We start from the raw sequence: 21,031 nt of genomic DNA on the forward strand, positions 1-21,031 counted from the left end.
TCAATTCCAGACCTGAAGGGCAGCTAGGGGCCATAGTCTCAGTGGTTCCACCAGGCTCTATTGGACCAGCAAACCTGGTCCTCACCTTCTCTTTTTTTGGGGGATACCTGCTTTTTATAAGGAATACTGGTGTTTCACTTAGGGTAAGCCCAGAAAAACTAAGATGTCTCTCAACTAGTTTGTATTTTGATTCAGATGTTTTACCTTTCTTGAACATCCGTGAATTAGTTCTATGTTTTAGAATTACTTGGGATAAACCAAGAAACCAAACCATATACTGTCGTTGATTCTGACTCATGGCAGCCCCATATGTGTCAGAGTAGACCTGTGTGCCATAGGATTTTTGCTGCTGACTTGTCAAAAGGAGATCACCAGGCCTTTCTTCCAAGGCACCTCTGATTGGATTCAAACCACCAACATTTTGGTTGCTAGCTGAGATCTTGAAGTTGTTTGAATTTTTAAAAACTATGGCTAAGTGACCCCTCTAATTTTTTTTTTTTGTTGTTGTTATTGTTTGTTGTGAATAGGTGAGGTGTTCACTTTTCTAGCACAGTCCTTTATTGGCATGGACTTTCAAAAGTTCTTTCTCTGAAGTAAAGATTTTTGAAGGACTTACTAGTGAGAATAAAAAAAAAAAAATTAAACTCTAGAAGAAATGTAATACATACAAGGACTATGGGAGAGGAGAGAGTCAAAGGCTGATGTGTGTGACTTTTTCCTCTCCTTAAAACTAAAGAAAAAATGTTTTTAACAGCAATGCCTCATTTTTATGGGATTTCAACCCTTTTAGTGGTTGATGTGGGGACATGTTAGCTTTTCCACAGTTTAGATATGCTTTTGTTTTTGTTGCTGGTCATTGTGAAAATTCCAGCAGAATAGAAAGATCTCATAGGCAAAATCAATTTGCTTTTACCTCTGTATTTGTTCGTATATAGCTGCTTCAATTTTCCTCTGGTCTTATTTTTAAAGGTAGCAATGCCTTTAATCACTCTAAGTCCACTCCTCATTCATGGAACAGGGAAGAAGTTCCCTTCCTTTCCCCTGTAGTGCTGTAATTAGGAATTTGGTTGCTGTGCTGAATTTTAAGTTTTGGCACTCATGTTAAGCAGCCATCCATCTGCTGGCGAGACACAATGCCCGGGGGTTTTCAAGAAATCCCTTAATAGTCCTAAACACTAATAATATTTATATACATTGAGATGAGTCAAAATTTACAATAGGCTTCTTGGGGCTGACTCCAGGGTTCCCTAGTCCTAAACTTCCACATGTACCCCTGCCTGCCTCCCAGAATCCTCTCAGCCAGTGTCTCAGTAAGGTAATCCCCACCTCTCCCTGCCACAGTGACCTCCTGTTGATGGAGTGTTTGCTCTAGCAAACAAGTCACTTCTCCTTTTGATCTTTCCCCATCTTCCCTGGCACACCACTTCCTGTGTTGGTGCACTTTGCATCATTTAACATATATACCACCCCTGTCTGTAATCCCTTTAAGAGGAATAGTTCTGTCTGTAAAGAAACTGATGTTATCTAACTTAAGTTTGAAGGCAGTGGTGGTTCAGTGGTAGAAGTCTTCCATGCTGGAGACCCATGTTGGATTTCCAGCCAGTGTACCTCATGTGCAGCCACCACCCGTCAGTGGAGGCTTTCGGGTTACTCTGATACTGAACAGGTTTCAGTGGTGGTTTCAGACTAAGAAGGACTAAGAAGAAAGGACTAGTAATCTACTTCTGAAAAATCAACCAGTATAAACCCTATGGGTCACAATAGTCCAATCTGCAGCCGATCTTGGGGATGGTGCAGAGCCTGGCAGCATTTTGTTCCATTATACGTGGGGCTGTCATGAGTTGGAAGCTGGCTCAGTGGCAGCTAACCACAACAATTTCAACTTTACTGATATTCCTTCTGAAGTAGCATCCACCACTGAAAGAAAACCTTATGCCCTGTGCATTTCTGTTTAAACATCCATTGGGGGGTCTGAGGAGCTCTGGTGGTGTAGTGGTTAAAGCAATAGGCTGTTAACCAAAAGGTCAGCAGTTTGAACCCATTAGCTGCTCTCTGGGAGATAGATGAGGCAGTCTGCATCCATAAAGATTTACAGCCTTGGAAAACCTATGGGGCAGTTCTACACTGTCCTATAGGGTTACAATGAGTCAAAATTAACTCAGTGGCAATGGGTTGGTTTGGTTTTGAATGGATCTCTGCCAAGAGAGGCTGTTGTGAGTAGAAAAGGGCATAGAAATGCAAATAATAGCTACTGGAAAACCTAAAGATGCTTCCTATTTATTTGTTCTTTTCCTTTTTGAAATGCCCAATATTTGCGTTTAGGTATAATTGATTTCAAGCAAGTTCCTGGGGGGCATTTTCTGTCTTTTTAAAATGTTCTTGAGTTTTTATTACTGTGTTACTAGTTATTTGATATTAAAGTCTGTTACTTACCATGTTACAACACATTTTATTTAAACTGTAAGTGAGGAAAAGGTGTTCTAAAAGTAGATATTGGCCCATTTAGCCTCTGATGATGGTAAGTTTCTTAGCATTCTCTTCCTCCAGTCACAAAGTTTAGTGGGAGCTGATAGCTGACAAGCAGCCTTGTGAGATGGGAGTGCTTTCAGTTGGGTTTTGCTTAATGCTGGTGGTACTTGCCTAAAAGAGTGAGAGTATGAACATCATTCCTATAGCCGGTTGTATTTAACTATGTGGACCTCGGAAATCCTTTCTTTTACATAAGCTTTGTAGGGACAATATATCAAGGCTACAGTATCTCCTTACTTTAGTGTCTTTATTAGCTGTATCCCCATAATAGATATATTTGAAATAATAATTTAATCTGTGTGATTATTAAATGCTTTAGAGTGTGAGGTTTTGACAATAGAGAGAAAGTCTTTTATTGGAAAAAAAAATGTTAGTAAATCCAAGTTAGTGTTATCCTCTTGAAGATAATCACCTTGGTAGGCAATGTGTGCATCTCAACATTTTAGGAACTCCTGAAACATATTCGTTAAGGGGTTTGTTGTTTTTGTTGTTAGATGACATTGAGTCAATTCTGATTCATAACAACATTATGTATAACAGAATGAAACATTGTCTGTACCCAGCTCCATCCTCATAATAGTAGGTATGTTTGAGCCCATTGTTGCAGTCACTGCATCAATCCATCTTTTTGAGGGTCTTCCTTTTTTTGTTTTGTAACCCTCTACCAAGCATGATGTCCTTCACCAGAGATTGGTCCTTCCTTACAACATGTCCAAAGTATGTAAGACAAACTATCGTCATCCTGTCTTCTAAGGATCATCCTGACTATACTTGCACCAAGACAGATTTGTTCATTACTCTGGGAGTCCATGGTATATTCATTCAACATTCTTTACCAACACCATAATTCAAATGTATCAATTCTTGTTTGGTCTTCTTTGTTCTTTGTTGAGCTTTCACATGAATATGTTGTTGTTGTTATGTGCTGTCGAGTCGGCCCTGACTCATAGCGACCCCTCCTTGGGTTTCCGAGGCAGTATCACTACCGAAATCTACTTCCATAGTGATACCGCCTGGGAAACCCAAGGAGGGATTGCTATGGGCAATTGAAATGACTGTGGCTTGGGTCAGGTATACTAAAGTGACATCATTGCTTATTAAGATTTTAAAGAAGTCTTTTGCAACAGATTTGTTCTTTATGAGTAGATTAGTTTTGGGAACTATCTAGAAGTCATTGAGGGTCAATTCTGGTGAACAAAATGGCTGACTAGGCTGTGGATGTGATAAAAACTAAAAATAATTGTTTTCTTCTTGGCTTATATATTATACCTCTGAAGGTGTGTCTCAGTTGGAATTATGTAACATACAACAAATAACTGTCATTTAAAGAAGATAGATTTATTTCCTTTACATACAAACAAGTCTGGAAATAAGCAGCCCAGGGTTATCCTTGGCGGTTCCCCAGTCATGAGGGACCCATGCTCCTTTTATCATGCTCTACCATTCTTACTATCCTACCTCATGGTCTAAAGTGGCTGCTTGAGCTCCACACATTGCTCCTACATTCCAACCAGCAAGAAAGAAGAAGGCACACCCTTTCCAATTTAAGGAATCTTCCAGAAAGCTCCACACAAAAAGTTTGATTGTATTTCAGTTCTAATAACATGGAGGCTAGTATATGTAATATCTAGGTTGATAGCAATGTAATATGCCCAACTAAAAATCAAGATTGTGTTTTTAAAAAATACAAGAAGAAAATGGAAGACAATTCATTGTCTCTGTGAAAGAGTGATTTCAAAGGAGAAAGTTACTTAATTGTGTCAAGTTGACATTATCATGAGAATAAGTCTGTTCTTTTCAGAGATGAAACTATCCATCTGAATGTCTAATTTGTTATATTTCTGTTTAAACTCACCTGTTCCAATGAAATAGGGATTCTTGGACAAGCTAGTGGAAAGGTAAGTTGGTACAAATATTCCAGAGGACAGTTAGATCCAGCAAGGTCAGCTCTGGAAATCTATCCTAATGAAGTAATTAAGGAAGCTCATGAAAATTATGGTCCTGATTATAATAAAGTTGGGGATAGATAAAATGTCTAACAGTAGGAGATTGGCTGTAACTTTTGATACTCTGGATAGTGTGACGTAATGCAGCTGTGAAATGATTGTGAAATTCACAATATATTCTTTGCAAAAAAGGGGATTTCAGAATAATTTGGTCCTTTTTTGTAGGTTTTTATGTTTACATGTGCATGTACATCCATAGGGAAGGACTTGGGAGGGTCTATATGAAGGTATTGATGAGAGACCATTTGTGAGCAGATGGCCTGCATGTTTTTTACATCCTCTTTTCTTATTGGTGACTTTTTCTAGCATGTATTTTTATTTTAAGAGAAAACAATAATAGAATCTTCACCAAGCAATGCATGTCAAAGTCAAAATACATATATTTAAATATTTTTATGTTGTTTTCCATCTCAAAAAAAATGTAGGAAATGCATAATGTAAGCCAGATCTCATGTTTTGTTTGTGAGTAAGGCCAGCGGTCCATAGAGTTGATATTACAGCACTGTGATGAAAATAAATGCCAGCTCATCTCTTTGCAAGATGAATTGTGGCTCTGTGGTTAGTAGATCCTGCTTCCACTTAACTTTAGCACAGAGGGGCTTAGAGGAGATGGTTTCTAGTGTCCTGTGGTTCTTGTGGATCATAGACAGTAAACCAATCTACCCACTTTCTTGTACTAAGAGAATAACCATCAGGTATGTTAACTTCTCCATGATTTAGTACATTAGGATGTGTAAAGAACATGATAGTTAATATTGCTTATTTCTCATTGGGGGTAAAACCTTTGCTGTGTTACCATAAGCAGACACAAAGTCTCTAAAGCGATATTATAGGCCTTAGAATGGTATCCTCTTTACTCCATTGTAGTTTCCTCATTTACAAAATAAACTAGCATTTCTGCTTATGAAGAGATTTTTTGTAAGAAAGATATTGGAGATGCAGAATGAGAAAAGCATCATGCTTTTTATAAAAAGTAATAATAAACCATTGTTTGTGTAGGACTTCCACATTGCCATGTATTCCTCAGGCAATCTTCTAATGTGAATATGATTACCCTCATTTTAAAGACGAGAAAAGAGAGAATCAAAGTCAAAGAAGGAAATTATTTGTCCCAGACCAAAGAATGAATTAATGAGAGAGCCTGGGCTTTAAACCCTGGTCTCCTGACTTAGAGTACTGAGTTTTTCTCCTGTGTCTTGGAGAGCTCAGAATATGGTCTATTGTCCTATCAGCATCAAGTCTAAGGAGGAATGAAGGGCACAGGGATTGTCCTTTCACGATTGCATGGAGTTGTTGATATTCTTTATTTGCTCAAGTGAGCAATCTGTGCTGGTGGTTGTGAAGACCCAGAACATACTGGGCAGTCTTGAGACCCCTGCCAGTCTCACCCTCTGTTCTCTGCCCACAGTGTGCCCGAGCACGTGCGGAAAGCGAGCATGCACCGAGAACAACGAGTGTTGCCACACAGAGTGCCTGGGCAGCTGCAGCGCACCCGACAATGCCACAGCCTGTGTGGCCTGCCGCCACTACTACTATGCAGGCGTCTGCGTGCCCACCTGCCCACCCAGCACGTACAGGTTTGAGGGCTGGCGCTGCGTGGACCGAGACTTTTGTGCCAACATCCCCAATGCCGAGAGTAATGACTCCGAGGGCTTTGTGATCCACGATGGCGAATGCATGCAGGAGTGCCCCTCAGGGTTCATCCGGAATGGGACCCAGAGGTCAGTTACTGTGGATGCAGATGGCTCCCACCAGCACTGACCTGTCCTGGTCACTCTGGTGACTATCAGTTGTTCTGTCTGGTGGGACCATCAGGTATAATGGGATGGTGAGTCTTTTTGAGAGGAAGGTTGGGCAATCTACTTCCATAGTGATATTGCGTCGGAAACCCAAGGAGGGGTAGCTATGAGTCAGGTCCAACTCCACGGCAGTGGTTGCATTGCATTGCATTTTGCAGCATAGCTGGTGGTTTAGCAGTAGAGTTCTCACCTTCCATGCAGAAAACCCAGGCTCCACTCCTGGCCAATGCAACTCATGCACAGCCATCACCCATTTCTCAGTGAAAGTTTGCCTGTTGTTATGATACTGAACAGGTTTCAGTGAAGCTTTGTAAAGATGATAGAATAGGAAGAAAGGCCTGGCTATCCACTTCTGAAAATCAGTTATTAGAAACCCTCTGGAGCACAGTTTTATTCTGATATATATTGAGTCAGAATCAACTCCATGTTTTTTTTTTTTTTTTTTTAAAGTTACTCTTAAAGCAAAAGAAGACAGATTTTGGGTTGCTGCTGCTTCTGGAGCAGAGCAGATAACTTCTAGGAAAGGTTAGTTCAGCCACAAAGGGCCGGCTCTCTCCTTCATGACTAGTAGCATGGGAAACTTTATATTTCTGGGTTCTTCAAAATGAAACTGTTCTACAAATATAAAATACCATTAGAAAAGTATACTTGAAATTTGAATATGATGTGTGACTTACCTGATTTTTGCTCTATTTCTTTCTTTCTTTTTTTATTTATTTTTTTAATTTTTGTGATTTGGGTGAAAGCTTACAGAGCAAGTTCATTTTCCATACAGCAGTTCATACACATTTTGTTTCATGACATTGACTGCAATTCCCCACAATGTAACACCTCTCTTCCCACTTCCTCCCTATAGTTACTTCTTCCCTTTGTCCTTCCCTCTCATGCATTCCCTGCCCCCTAGCTATCTCCCTGTGCAAACACTGCCCTTCTGTTCTGTCACAATTGATCACTCTAAAGAATGTATCTGTTGTTGTTGTTGTTGTTATATGCCGTGGAGTCGGCCCCAACTCATAGCGACCCCTCCTTGGGTTTCCGAGGCAGTATCACTACGGAAGTAGGATTGCCCAACCTTCCTTCCGAGGAGTGGCTGGTGGGTTTGAACCGCCAGCCTTCTGGTTAGCAGGCAAGTGTCTTAGCCACTATGCTACCAGAGCTCCTAAAGAATGTATCTACCTGATGCATATGTTCGCCCTATATGCCTTTCCATTGTTTGGCTGGAAACTACAGGAGTGAGTTCATTTCCAGACCTGAAGGCTAACTAGGGACCATAGTCTCAGGGATCTTACTAGGCTCCATTAAACCAGGAAACCTGGTTGGTTTTTTTTTTTTTTTTTTTTTTATGATTTTGAGTTTTGTTCCACAAGTTCTTCCATTCTATTCAGGGTCTCCTTCCTGCACCAATCCCTTTCTGAGGGTTGACAATGGTAGCCGTGCACTATCTAGTTCTTCTGGTCTCATGGTCGTATAGGGTGAATGAGTGCTCTATTTCTATAAGTCTGTTTTAAGTAAGTCTTTGTAAAAGGGGCTCTGTTTCTGGTGTAATATTTGAAGATGTTGCTCCTGCCACAGGCTTACCTTCAAATCCACCATCAAAGAGAAACTCATCTTATTTCATAATATTAGATATACAACAGGAGTCCATAGGTGGTGCAAATGGTTAAGCACCCAATGACTAGGCTAAAGGTTGGTGGTTTGAACTCACCCAGAGGTGCCTCAGAAGATAGGCCTGGCAGTCTGCTTCTGAAAGATCACAACCTTAAAAACCCTATACAGCAGTTCTGCTCTGCATGTAGGGTCACCATGAGTTGGAATCCACTTGACAACAACTCACAATAATAACAAGATATACAGAAACTTTCTGCCTGCTATAATTTCTATAAATATTGTGACAGTAAAATAATTAAATACTTTAAAATAATAAATGAGCCAAAGACTCCAATGAGCCATCAAGTGTACATGTTGTTGTTGTTGTTGTTGTTATGTGCCGTCGAGTCAGCCCTGACTCATAGCGACCCCTCCTTGGGTTTCCGAGGCAGTATCACTACGGAAGTAGGATTGCCCAACCTTCCTTCCGAGGAGTGGCTGGTGGGTTTGAACCGCCAGCCGTCTGGTTAGCAGTCAAGTGCCTTAGCCACTACGCTACCAGCTACATTCAGGTGTTACATTCCTCCTGGAAGTGGGATGGATAGGGATAGTGTAGCTGGTCCATGAACTTGGTGTGACAGTGTCTTTTTTCTGTGGATCCGTTTCCTGTGATGTTTGGAGACAGTCAGTTATTCCGCAGCTACAAGAGTAGTGGCCAGAGTGAGAATGCTATGCATTTTGACAGGAGCTCTGGTAGCGTAGTGCCTAAGGCATTTGACCAGAAGGCTGGTGGTTCAAACCCATCAGCTACTCCTCAGAAGGAAGATTGGATGGTCTACTTTCGTAGTGATATCGCCTGGGAAATTCAAGGAGGGGTCGCTATGAGTCGGATGTGACTCAAAGGCAGGGAGTTTGGTTTTGGTTTTTTTTTTTTTTTTTGGTTGTTTCTTCTATGACAGTGCAGTCTTCAAAGAATTGAGCCTTTTTTCTTCCAACTCGTTCTTTGAGCACAGCTATGGAACTACCTTACCTCTTTTAAAATATACCACCATCAAGAAGTAATCCCCCTCTTAGCATTTAAGGCTTATTTGACACTTACTTTATAATATTACCCACATCTACTTCTGTAGAGATACCACCTCGGAAACCCAAGGAGGGGTCGCTGTGAGTCAGATCCGACTCGACAGCAGTGAGTTTGTTTTTTGGTGTTGGTTATAATATTAAAGGAGTTCTGGTGGCATAGTGCCTAAGGCATTTGACTGCTAACCAGAAGGTTGGTATTTCATACCCACCAGCTACTCTGCAGAAGGAAGACGGGGCAATCTACTTCTGTATAGATTTCCAGCCTCGGAAACCCAAAGGGGGTTGCTGTGAGTCAGAATCGACTTGATGACAGTGAGTTTGTTTTTTTTTTGGTTTTATAGTACTAATTTGTTTATAGTGTTTATGCCCTTCTTTCTTCTGGAATGGATTTGAGGAAGCTTAACTTATAAACATGTAATCAGAGCACTTCCTTAGAAGAACATTTTTTAAAAACTGATAGATTATTCCTAGACACTTTTAAGAAAGGTGTTTTGGTTAAAAATTGTATGTTAAAAATTGGTGGGGGAAATCTAAACCTACACTTACCTACAAACTAGCAATTTCACTCCTGGGCTGGTGGTTCAGGGGTAGAATTCTCACCTTACATGCAGGGGACCCATGTTCAATTCCTGGCCAATGCACCTCAATCACAACCATCACCCATCTGTCAGTGGAAGTTGTGCAAGAACTCATGTCCACATGAAAAACTGAACATGATTTTTCATAACAGCTTGTTTGTAAAAGCCCCAAACAAGAAACAATGCAGATAACCTGCAGTGGGTAAATGATGGAACAAAATCTACACCATGGAATATTACTTGGCAATAAAAAGGAATAAGTTATTGATACACATTATAACATGGAATTTACTGAGTAAAAAGGTCAATCTTGGAAGGTCACATTCTCTACTGTTCCATTTATATAATATCCTTGAAATGACAAAATTATAGAGATGGAGAACAGACTCGTGGTTACCAGGGGTTAGGGATAGAGGAGGGGAAGATATGAGTATGAAGAGGTGACATGAGGGAGGGCTCTGTGGTGATGGGAGAGTTCTGGTTGTCTTGGTTTTGCTGGAGGGTACACAGATCTACAATGTGACAAAACAGCAGAACTGTATACATGCATTATACCAATGTTAATTCCTTGGTTTTAATGATTGCATTATAATTATGTAAGATATAAGCATTAAGGGAAACTGCACGAAGGGTACATGGGACCTCTCTGTACTATCTTTGCAATTTTTTGTGAATCTATAATTATTTCAAAATAACAAGTTTTTCCAAAAGGGCGCGTGGGGTATAACATGGTTTGTAGATAAACTGGAAACAATAGAAGGCCAAAACATAATGCTGAAGGGGAGTCACTACCCACTTAGGAAAGAGAATGGTGAGTATGACGTCTGAGATAGCAGGAATCTACCCTCTTTTCGGAGGCCCAGTTCTCGCTGGACCCTTTGGAAACTTTGCTTCCCATTCTTCCAATATGAAATAAGAAAATTCCAGGGAAATTTTCTTAAATAAAGCAGAAACAAAGCCTTATATCTTTGCCTTAATTATGCAAAAAAAGTTCTAGGGATAAAAAAAGACTAATAAAAAGAGCTATGACTGAAATTATTTTCCTGAATTTTTTTACTTATCTTCATAAAATATAAAAGATAATTTAAGAACAATAATGTAAATTTAATGACGTCCAACTCTCCGTCCTGTTACACACAGTCCCATAAGATTGTATTATTTATTTTGTTTGGAAATCAACCCAGTTTTCTGATCCTTGCTCTGGTGGCAGTGCCTGATGCATTTTACTGCTAATCAGAAGGTTGGCAGTTTAAATCCACCAGCCTCTTCACAGAAGGAAGATAGGGCAATTACTTGCGTAAATATTTACTGCCTCAGAAACCCAATGGGAGTTGATATGAGTTAGAATCGACTAGATGGCAGTGAGTTTGGGTTCTTTTTTCTTCCTTTCTTTCTTTTTTGGGATATTCTATGTATAAGCTCTAGAGTCCACAGGTTCAGCAGCCCTAAGTGGGTTAACACCTTGTCCACTATTTCCTAAATGACAGGTGAGTGCCAGTCCTTCCTCTGCACTTATATGGCATTCAGTCATCCCTGACTCTTGGTGACTTGTGGCATATTGAGGATAGCATTTGAAATAGGAGCTTATTACAAAGTAATGGAAATTCCTTGCTTTTATTGTGTATGCACAGAAAACAACATTTGGATCAATTTACAAGTTTCTGCAAAACACTGTCAAGAAATAATTTCATTTGTGCTTTAGCAAGAAAATAATGTATCTATGCTGTGCCAGATGCCTTTTAGAATGCATCTCTGAGCTTTACTGAGGCACTGATTGAAGAAATTGAACTCCTGTTAGTGGCAGAGACACTGCCTGCCATTCCTTCGCTGTCCCTGTTGACTCTCCCAAGGGTGCCCAGCGGAGGCCATGCCATTCAAAAAGCAGCTCTGTTCTCCTTGACAGCCCTCAGGGCTTCTTTTCTGGGAGGCTGTTCTCCCACATGGAACCAGCTGCTCCCCAGTCAACAGCCTATGATACATGCCTCAAGGATGCATCATGGATTTTGTCTGGAAACCAGCACCAGACTTTTTCCTTTGTAGGCACTTTCTCCTTTTGGTTGCAGTGTGAGTGGATTATTGACAGGCTTGAGGATGAGATACCCTGTGACCCAAATGAACATTTTAAGGCTAATTGCAAACTGATTTCTTTTTTGCAATGTGTACTGTAAAAACAGCAACTGAAATAAGAGCATAAACATATGATTTGTCAAATTCAAGGAGGTAGATTTAGTTCTCTGTGTTTTTGATTGGTTCTTTCTCTTCAACAGCATGTACTGCATCCCTTGCGAAGGACCTTGCCCCAAAGTCTGTGAGGAAGAGAAGAAAACAAAAACCATTGATTCTGTGACTTCTGCACAAATGCTCCAAGGATGTACCATCTTCAAGGGCAATTTGCTCATTAATATCAGGAGAGGCAGTAAGTATTCTGTCCACTGGGAGAGATGACAGGGTCTCTTGGTTTCATTTGTTGCTATTTCTGGTCCTTGAGTTACAACTAAAATATTGGCCTGGAAAAACAACATGGTACATAAACCCCATGTGTGAGACTTCTCCTTTGAGTTTTTCTCAAAGATAAACAGCTGAAAGGGCAGTCTATGTCTTAGCCATTGGGACAACGTTTATTCCCACAAAGAGTACCATCCCTCCTTTCTGTTAGTCTTATCTTATGTAAGAGAAGCATGCCCCGACACACATGAATCCCAGAAGAGACCAATGGATCAGAGGTATGACTCAGCAGCCAAATTCTGACATCTTTTAGTCCAAAGAGTTTTGGTCACTTGGATTGATTGAGATGATTGGGTAAAAGGAGAAGTTTAGTGGTAGCACCTTAACTTTAAAGATTCTGTTAAGTCCAGTGGAGTGGTTGAGCTCCAAATTTACTTCTGAGATCCAAAGAGATATAAGTATGTTCCATCTTGTACTTGAGGCTTCAGACTCACCCCAGTAGGATCACCACTATTTACAGTAGATAGAATTCCTGGTAAGTTGCTTTTGAATTGCATTTGTGCAAATGCTTTCCAATTGACTTCTTATTCTATGATGTTTTCCCTTCTGACTTTTAATTGACAAGACTCCAGATACTTAAATTCTCTGCCATTGGGACCACCAAAGGTACCGATAGTTTGAGAAGGTAGAATAAATATAGTAAGAAGACCTTGAAATTGAAAGATCTTTTTTGAAGAAATTTCTTTTACAGTTTTTTTTTTTAGAAAAAGATGACCAATTTATTTATTCTGTGAAATTTACTTAATAATATTTGTTAAGTGAGTGAATTATCTTTTTATGTTTTACAGATCTTTTTATGGTTCCAGCATAAACAACTTTTTACTTAGTTCTTTTGAATTTACTGATACCCCTAGTTTTTTTTATAACACTCTGTACCCCTCCACAAGGAGTAAAGTTTTGTTTCCACAGCTATAACTTCTTACTTTGAATGTTTTCCTAAAGTTTTATTCCTTACCTTTTACTAGATTTCTTAATTTATTTTGAATTTTCTCATTTCCTAGAAGATACCTTTTAAGTGTCCAATCCTTTTCATCTTCCTCTCCTGAAGATAAAAATTTAATCCATGTCCTGATAAATGCCACAACATGGATGAATCTTGAAAACATTATACTGAGTGAAATAACCCAGTTGCAAAAAGACAAATACTGTATGATTTCACTTTTATGAAATAAGCAAAAATATAGAAACCAAGATTATTAGTAAATACAGGGATAGGAGAGAGGAAGAAAGGCAGATATTTTTTGCTTAGGGAGCACTGAGTTATATTAATGGTGGTGGATTAATTTGGAAAGGGATAGCAATAATGAAGAATGTATCAGTGTTACTGAATTATACGTATAGTAATTGTTGAATCGGTGAATGTCTTGTTATGTATATTTTCACTATGATAAAAAAAAATCCATGCTTTTAATCCATGGATAAGTATAATTTGAGAAGGAATTAATAGATATTCATGCATGATGATGAAATGTGTCTTCCAGTTTATGTACAGTACAGGATATCAGTCAGTTTAGGATGATGGTCATCTTATGGAAAGACATTTCCCTAGCCTTCACTAAGGTGCATATGTCCTGCCCTAAATTTAAACAGCTTTTCCTTGAAACATCAACTGCAAACAGTCTTCAGTCTTTATGCCTTTAATTTCTCTTGGGAGGCTATTAAACTGCATATTAAGTATAACCAAAACACCAAACCCACTGCCAGCAAGTCAATCCTGACTCATAGTGACCCCCGTTGGGTTTCCCAGGCAGTAAATTTTTACAGAAGTAAATTGCCCCATCTTCCTTCAGTGGAGCCACTGGTTGACAGTCAAATGCCTTAGGCACTGTGCCACCAGAGCTACTTGTATTAAGTATAGAGCCTTGTTATTAGTTGCCATGAGTCAATTCCAACTCATGGCTAACCCATGTGTGCAGAGCAGAACTGCCCTACAGGGTTTTCAAGGCTGTGTCCTTCCAGAAGCAGATCATCAGGCCTTTCAAATCGCCAACTTTTTGGTTAGTACTCTAGTGCACCAGCCAATGACTCCATGAACCTCTAGAAAAAGATTCTTATTCTTTTATTTTTATCAATTCAAAGGCAAATAAAGCCTTTTATTAAAAAAACCATCATGAATTATGCAAAATGAAATCCTTTTAATTGAATCATGCCCAATTCATTATAGTATTTATTATAATTTTGGCATAAGTTGACATTTACTTTTTTAATGGACTATGAGAAAAAGGTAGCCTCAATAAGATTAAAAGAAACAAGCTGTTTATATAGATCATATCATTCTTGCCTATATATTAGCAACTATTTTTCCAACTTTTTTCTAGTTATGAAAGTAATACAGATATAATAGAGGAAATCTAGAAACACAGAAATGAATTTTTTAGATCACTTGCAGATAGCCATTGTTAACATTTTGGTGTGTTTTGCTTCCAGGCTTAGTAAGATAGAATCTTTAAATATAGATTCCTGTATCTTAGGAACTAGAATTGAAAGGCAGCAAAGGCAGTTGATAATGAGACTGAGAAAATGTTGTTTATTTAGTCATGCCCTTGTACTGTGGAGGCAGTGCTGTCTGTTGACATAGCATATAAAAAGACGTTCCCTAGATTTGTCGGCCCTTGATAATTGGCAGTCTAATATTTATGATTTTGCATTCTGTTAATCAGCCTGGGAAGCTGCAGCACCCAGCCCCATAGCAATTGGCCTCCCCCTGCCTCAGAGACCTTGTCTGGGAGTGGTTGTAGAAGAAAGGCCAGCCTAGGAAAGCACATTTTTAAAAAGAAAAGGTCCTGAGCATCTCAATCACCCCACCAAAACAAGACATGACACTTAATTGTTCTCCAGAGGTGTTTTTTAAGAAATAAACCTTGAAAACATTGTGCTGAGTAAGGTAAGTCAGTCACAAAAGGGCAAATATTGTATGATATACTTATATGAAATACCCAGAATAGGCAAAAGTATAGAGATCAAAGTTTATTAGTGGTTACCAGGGGTGGGTGGGAGAAGAGGAGGAAAGGGGATGTCATTGCTTAGAAGATTACTGAGTTTCTGTTAAGGGTGATGGAAAAATTTGGAAATGGATAGTGATGATGGTTCAACAACATGAGGAGCATAACTAATGACACTAAATTGTACATGTGAAGATTGTTGAAATGGTAAATATTTTGTTTCATATGTGTTTACTGCAATAATAATAATAACACTAAACATGTCACCCTTAGGCTAAGTGAATTCTTAGTAACACTGCCTCCTTTTAATTTAGATAACATAGCCTCAGAGCTAGAGAACTTCATGGGTCTCATTGAGGTCGTGACAGGTTATGTGAAGATCCGCCATTCCCATGCCTTGGTCTCCTTGTCCTTCCTGAAAAATCTACGCCAAATTTTAGGAGAGGAACAGCTAGAAGGGTAAGTGTTCCACATTTCATGAGCAGGCATCATTCTCATTTTGGCTTTACAAAATAAGTAGTGTACCTTTAAAATTCTGGGTGACTAAAGTAAGAACCTTTTTCTTTAAATAGAAGAAAGGGAGGTATGCCTGGGTTAACACTTTCCCTGCTTGAGGGGCCACCTGCTTCTGGACAGACCTTCATAGAGTCATGATTCTCTGTCCTTAGGATGTTGCTGTTTTGGAAAGTAGGCATGTTTTCCATCTTACTATCTTGTGACCCATCAGCCAAGGATTATATGGGGGCTCTTTCTTCCAAGGGTGACAGAAATCTCTTAAATGTGCTTAACTACAGGGAAAGCATAATTCCATCACCCTCAACTTGACTATGTGAAAGCCATTCCAGCTTTTCAAAACATATTGGAGCACAAGATATTTGGAGATATGTGGACAATTCTTTTTGTTATAAATAAATCTTGATTTACAAAATTGTTTTCATTGATTAGCTTATAGGATTCACAAGCTATTATTGATGGGATTTTTGGCATCTGCAGGAATGTGCTATGTGATAGGAGTTTTAAAGTAACCATAGGCTTTTCACTGGAGGATAAAAGCTTGTGCTTACTGCATGCATGCTTTCTTCCCAAGAGTGAGACCGGGTGTACCTTTGCATATCTACTTCTCTCTTCACATCTGCCCCTTTAAATAGAGCTCATGCCTGGCTTTAAGCTGACACTTTGAGATAAAAGGAGACTTATCTATTAATGAGTGAATTCCTTATAAAGAGAATTTGTTGAGGAAATAATTTAGAGGGGAAAGGAGGTGGGAAGGTCATGGGAAAGGTTGTCCTTGTTGATTTATTGGCCTGGACCGGATAAAGTTACCACAGAATGGTTTCTTTACAGTCTCCTTGTTTTTCTCAGGCTACCTCTTAGTCAGTCTTAAATTCTTAAAATTCCGCCATCTCATGTAGCTAGAGAGAGAGGGCAGTTCTTCATTCCATCTTTGAAAAGCACATGGTCCTCCCCATTGGGACATTGATTCTTTAGGAAAACTTCTTTCTTGTTTCAGATTCAGGAAGGCCACCCCTATGACCAGACCAGATTGACTGACTCTGGTCACCTGAGTGGCAAGCTGGGGCCCTGCCAATTTGAGTTGGTGGTTAGTGATTGTTGTACTAAGTCAATTTTTATCTCCAACTTGTATTTGTGTTTCTGGAACCCCTGGTATCAAGAAACACTTTTTCTGTGGCAGATTGGAATCTTTCACCTTTTCCTCCTACTTAGACACTCTTCTTTTTCAGTCTGAGCAGGTGACAGAGGTGAAAAGTGAGAAGAAAGTTTCATTCATTCTTTTTTATTTTTAATGTATTTTATTGAAATATAATTTATGTACAGTGAAATACACAAAACTAAGGTGACATGGGTCAATGCATTTTTTTCTTTTTTTTTTTTTTGCAGTGTTCCCTGCCCCCCTCCCACCCCCAGCAACCAACAAAGAACGTTTCCCTCCATATATAAACCTTTCCTTGACCCTACACAACAACAAACTAATACTATATTTGTCCTTCAGTGATTGACTTATTTCAGTCAGCATAATGTCCTCCAAGTTCATCCATATTATGCGATCTTTTGCATGATTCTTTCTTTGTCTTTGGTTTATTCTTTAGTACTGCATAGCATTCCATTAGGTATATGTACCATAGTTTGGTCATCCGCTCTTCCGCTATAAATCTTAGAGATAAGTCCCTTGCCAGGTATGTAGTTATTGGCAAATAGGAATTTGTTTCTGTCACTTTTGTTATGTGCTTTTTCGTGGTGTCAATTTCTTTGTTCCATATGATTTTCTATGCTGAGCTCGTTTTGTTTATGAATCATGCTTCACTTCTTTCATTGCTATTGTTTTAGTATTTGCTGAATATTTATGCTGGTCCTCTCTTTTGATGTGAAGGTTTATCATTTTTCTTCGAGGTTACCCTGTGATTTATAGTTTTCTTCCCAAGTTTAGAACAGTGCATTCTATCTTGTAATTGTCTTGACTTCCTAGCATCTGGAAATTCTGTAACGACACAGTTTTTTTCCCTCTTTTTGGTTTGTCATTGTCCTCATTTGTCAATTGATATCTCTGGTTCCCTGTTTACAATCTTGTAGACTTATTTACTTTGGATATTTCTATAGCTGGGTTGGTTTCTGGGTTATATCATCATGTGTGTTAATGGTTGGTTGTTGTTGGCTGTTGTTGCTTCTCTGTCCAAAGGATTCCCTTTAGCAACTCTTGTAAGGTTGGTCTGGTTTTAACAAATTCCCTTAATTTCTGTTTATCTGGAAATGTCCTAATTTCACCATTATATTTGAGGGACAGTTTTTCTGGGTACATAATTCTTGGTTGGAAATTTTTCTCTTTCATTGTTTTATATATAACATCCCACTGTCTTCTCGCCTGCATGGTTTCTGTTGAGAAATCCATGCTTAGTCTTATTGGTTGCCCCTTGTAGGTAACGTTTCATTTTTTGTGTGCTGCTCTCATGATTCTTTCTTTGCCTTTGGTTTTGGTACGTTTGATGATATGTTTTGGTGATTTTCTTTTGGGGTCTATCCTGTTTGGGGTTCGATGGACTTCCTTAATGGATATATTTTCATCTTTCTTCATATCAGGAAAATTCTCTTCCAACAAATCTTCGACAATTTTCTCTGTGGTTTTGTGTCTTCCTGTTCTGGAATTCCGATTACACATAGGTTATTTCTTTTGATGGTATCCCACAGGAACCTTAGGGTTTCTTCATTTTGTTTTGATCTTTTTTCTGATTTATCCCTTTCCAAAGAAATGTTCAGGTATTTGCCTTCAGTTTCCCTAATTCTGTCTTCCATTGATTCAATTCTGCTCCTTTGCCCATTCAGAGTCTTATCTATTTCTGAAAATATAGTATTAATCTTACAGATTTCTGTGTGTAGATTTTGTATCATTTCTAATTTTTCATTTGTTTTGTCATTTTGTTCTTGTATTGTCTAGGGTTTTCTCTGTGTTTTCCTTGATCTGTGTCTCAATTTGTTGAAGATACCTAAATATAATTCTTTTGTATTCCTTATCAGGGAGTTCCAATACTGCGTCTTCCTCAGGGATGTGTTTTGGGTCTATATCCTGGTCCCTTGTTTCTCCTGCTTTATCTTGCTTCTTTGTGTGGACTGTAATGCTCTGTTGTCTCTGAGACATTGTGACATTTTTGTGTTTATATTTAATTGGTGAATGTATGTTGGAGTGACTTACCCACAATTTTTGTTTTGTTTGTATGTTATCTACACAAGCAGGGTACTGTGCTCTGCTCCTCTATTTGCTAGTGGTCAGCACTTACACATTCACCACCTGTCTCCTTTCCTGTTGCTAGCCTCTCATATGTCCCCACCACCCTTGGCAAACAGAGCCTATTCCTAGGTCCCTGGAATCCAAATGAGAATGCTATCACTTTAAAATCCAAAGTGGTTGCCATGTGTAAAGATTCAAAATGGTTGCACCTGCGGTCACTTTAAATATCCAAAATGGCCACCGCTTGTAAACATTCAAAATGGCTGCGCTCTTGGTTACTTTAAATATCCAAAATGGCTGCTACTTTAGACATTCAAAATGGCTGCACCCTCCAGACAGCAGAAAGTCAACAGCTCAGGTTGTCTCCCACCTTGCTGTTTCCCTTCCTAGTCATAGGCCACCAGCATAGTCATCCCTGCAGCCCCTGGTGACCAGGACCGATCTTTTTTAGGTCAATTCTCAGGTCCCAACATCACTTGGAGCTATTCAGGCTGTTGGTCCTGTCAGAGTAGCTGACGGTCCAGAGCTCTGACCATTTCTGTACTCACTGTTTTCGTTCAGGATTTTCCCACTAGTTGGTGCCTAATCCATTTCCGTATAGTTCCTTTCAAAGCTCAGGGCTCCAGGATTATCTTCTGTATCTCTGTCAATTGGTTTTTCTTTTCTTTGTTGAAGAGGGTCTGTGTTGCTTGTCTGCCTATTCCTCCATCTTACTGAAAGAGTTTCATTCATTCTTATTAGAGATTACCTTTTAGTTGTGTGTTGACTTCAAATATGTGCACTTAAATATAACTAAAAATTAAATGCTGATTTTTATTTGCATCTATGTTGATGGTATATTTCTCATTATCTGAACTTCTATAAAACCTGATGATATATGAGTGGAATCATTTTAAGGATTCATGTTCTTGCTCAGGTGTTTGAGAGGTTTCACAAGTAAGCTCCCAGCCCCCTACCTTGCTGTTATTGTTGAAATGGGAGGGGAGGGCAAAGGAGCCTCAGGTTTTCACTACAATGTGCTGCTTATCAGTAGCCCTGTGGAAGGGTTTTGTAGCTCTGAGGATGCTGGGCTTCCAACCTTTGATGCCTGCCTGCTCCTTCTTGGAGGCTCCTTCTGTAGCTAGGGCTCTTGAGAGCTTGCCTGTCTTTTTTTCTTTCTTTCTTTTTAATTTATATTTTAAAAATATTTTATTGTATTTTTGATACTGCATAACATGGATGAACTTGGAGGACATTATGCTGAGTGAAATAAGTCAATCACAGAAGGACAAATATTGTATTAGTCCGTTATTAGAAAAAGTCAAGGAAAGGTTTATATATGGAAGAAGATGTTCTTTGTTGGTTACCAGGGGTGAGATAGAAGGGGAGGGAACACTGTTGGATAGGTAGAGAGAAGTATTGATTTGGGTGAAGAGAAGGGCAATGTACCAAATGTGAATGATCAATATGGTGGCATTGAGGAAGAGGAAGACATAGAGAGGTGCATGGGAGATACAGACAACAAAAATGAACCCTTTAGCACATACAATAATATTACATTGTCAGTGAAAGCAAACATTGATATACGAGTAGATAGATGGGTGGGCAGGGTGAACGATTAGGTATGTCTGTGCAGGGGGGAGTGTACCCATGACCATATATGGGGTTGGCAGACAATGTTTCTACAAGTGTATTTGTATGTTCTGTAGGAATTCCCAGGTGTATAGTACAGCTGACAAAGGACAAGGTTGTAGTCACTTCTTGGCCACAGCCAGCTACCCAGAGGGAGCTGATAGTTGGACCTATGGGCTTGGCATCATAGTCTCAGGGAATGTCAAGCTTAATTGGCATAACATGCTACACAAAAACATTGTTCCACATCCTACTTTGGTGAGTAGCGACTGGGATCTCAAAAGCTTACAAGCAGCCATCTAGATGCACCGATGGGTCTTTCCTCGTCCAGAGCAAAGAAGAATGAAGAAAACCAAAGACTCATGGAAACAATTAGTACAAGCAACTAGTACACCATGCAATCCTCAGCCTATATGACTATGAGACCAGAAAAACTAGATGGTGCCCAGCTACCACTGTCAACCACTCAGAAAGGGATCTATGTAGGAGATCCTGGACAGAGTGGGAGCACAATGTAGAACAAAACTCAAAATCATTTAAAAAGAAACAGACCAGTCTCACATTGCCGGATCTCAAAACCTACTATACAGCCACAGTAGTCAAAACTGCCTGGTATTGGTTCAATGACAGATACATAGACCAATGGAATAGA

At 39.3% G+C, this 21,031-nt stretch overlaps 1 protein-coding gene across 1 annotated transcript in view; it reads left to right on the forward strand.

The window, feature by feature from the left end:
* The window catches only part of IGF1R (insulin like growth factor 1 receptor), a 455,909-nt gene that overhangs the window by 357,646 nt on the left and 77,232 nt on the right, over positions 1-21,031 (forward strand). The window contains exons 3-5 of the mRNA XM_007959953.1: positions 5,944-6,256; positions 11,850-11,998; positions 15,344-15,488. Coding sequence (XP_007958144.1) covers positions 5,944-6,256; positions 11,850-11,998; positions 15,344-15,488 — 607 coding nt within the window. The remainder of the gene's footprint in view (positions 1-5,943; positions 6,257-11,849; positions 11,999-15,343; positions 15,489-21,031) is intronic.

Source organism: Orycteropus afer, unplaced genomic scaffold, assembly GCF_000298275.1.
Source record: "Orycteropus afer afer isolate SDZICR_OR568_19922 unplaced genomic scaffold, OryAfe1.0 scaffold00019, whole genome shotgun sequence".
Lineage (NCBI taxonomy): Eukaryota > Metazoa > Chordata > Mammalia > Tubulidentata > Orycteropodidae > Orycteropus > Orycteropus afer.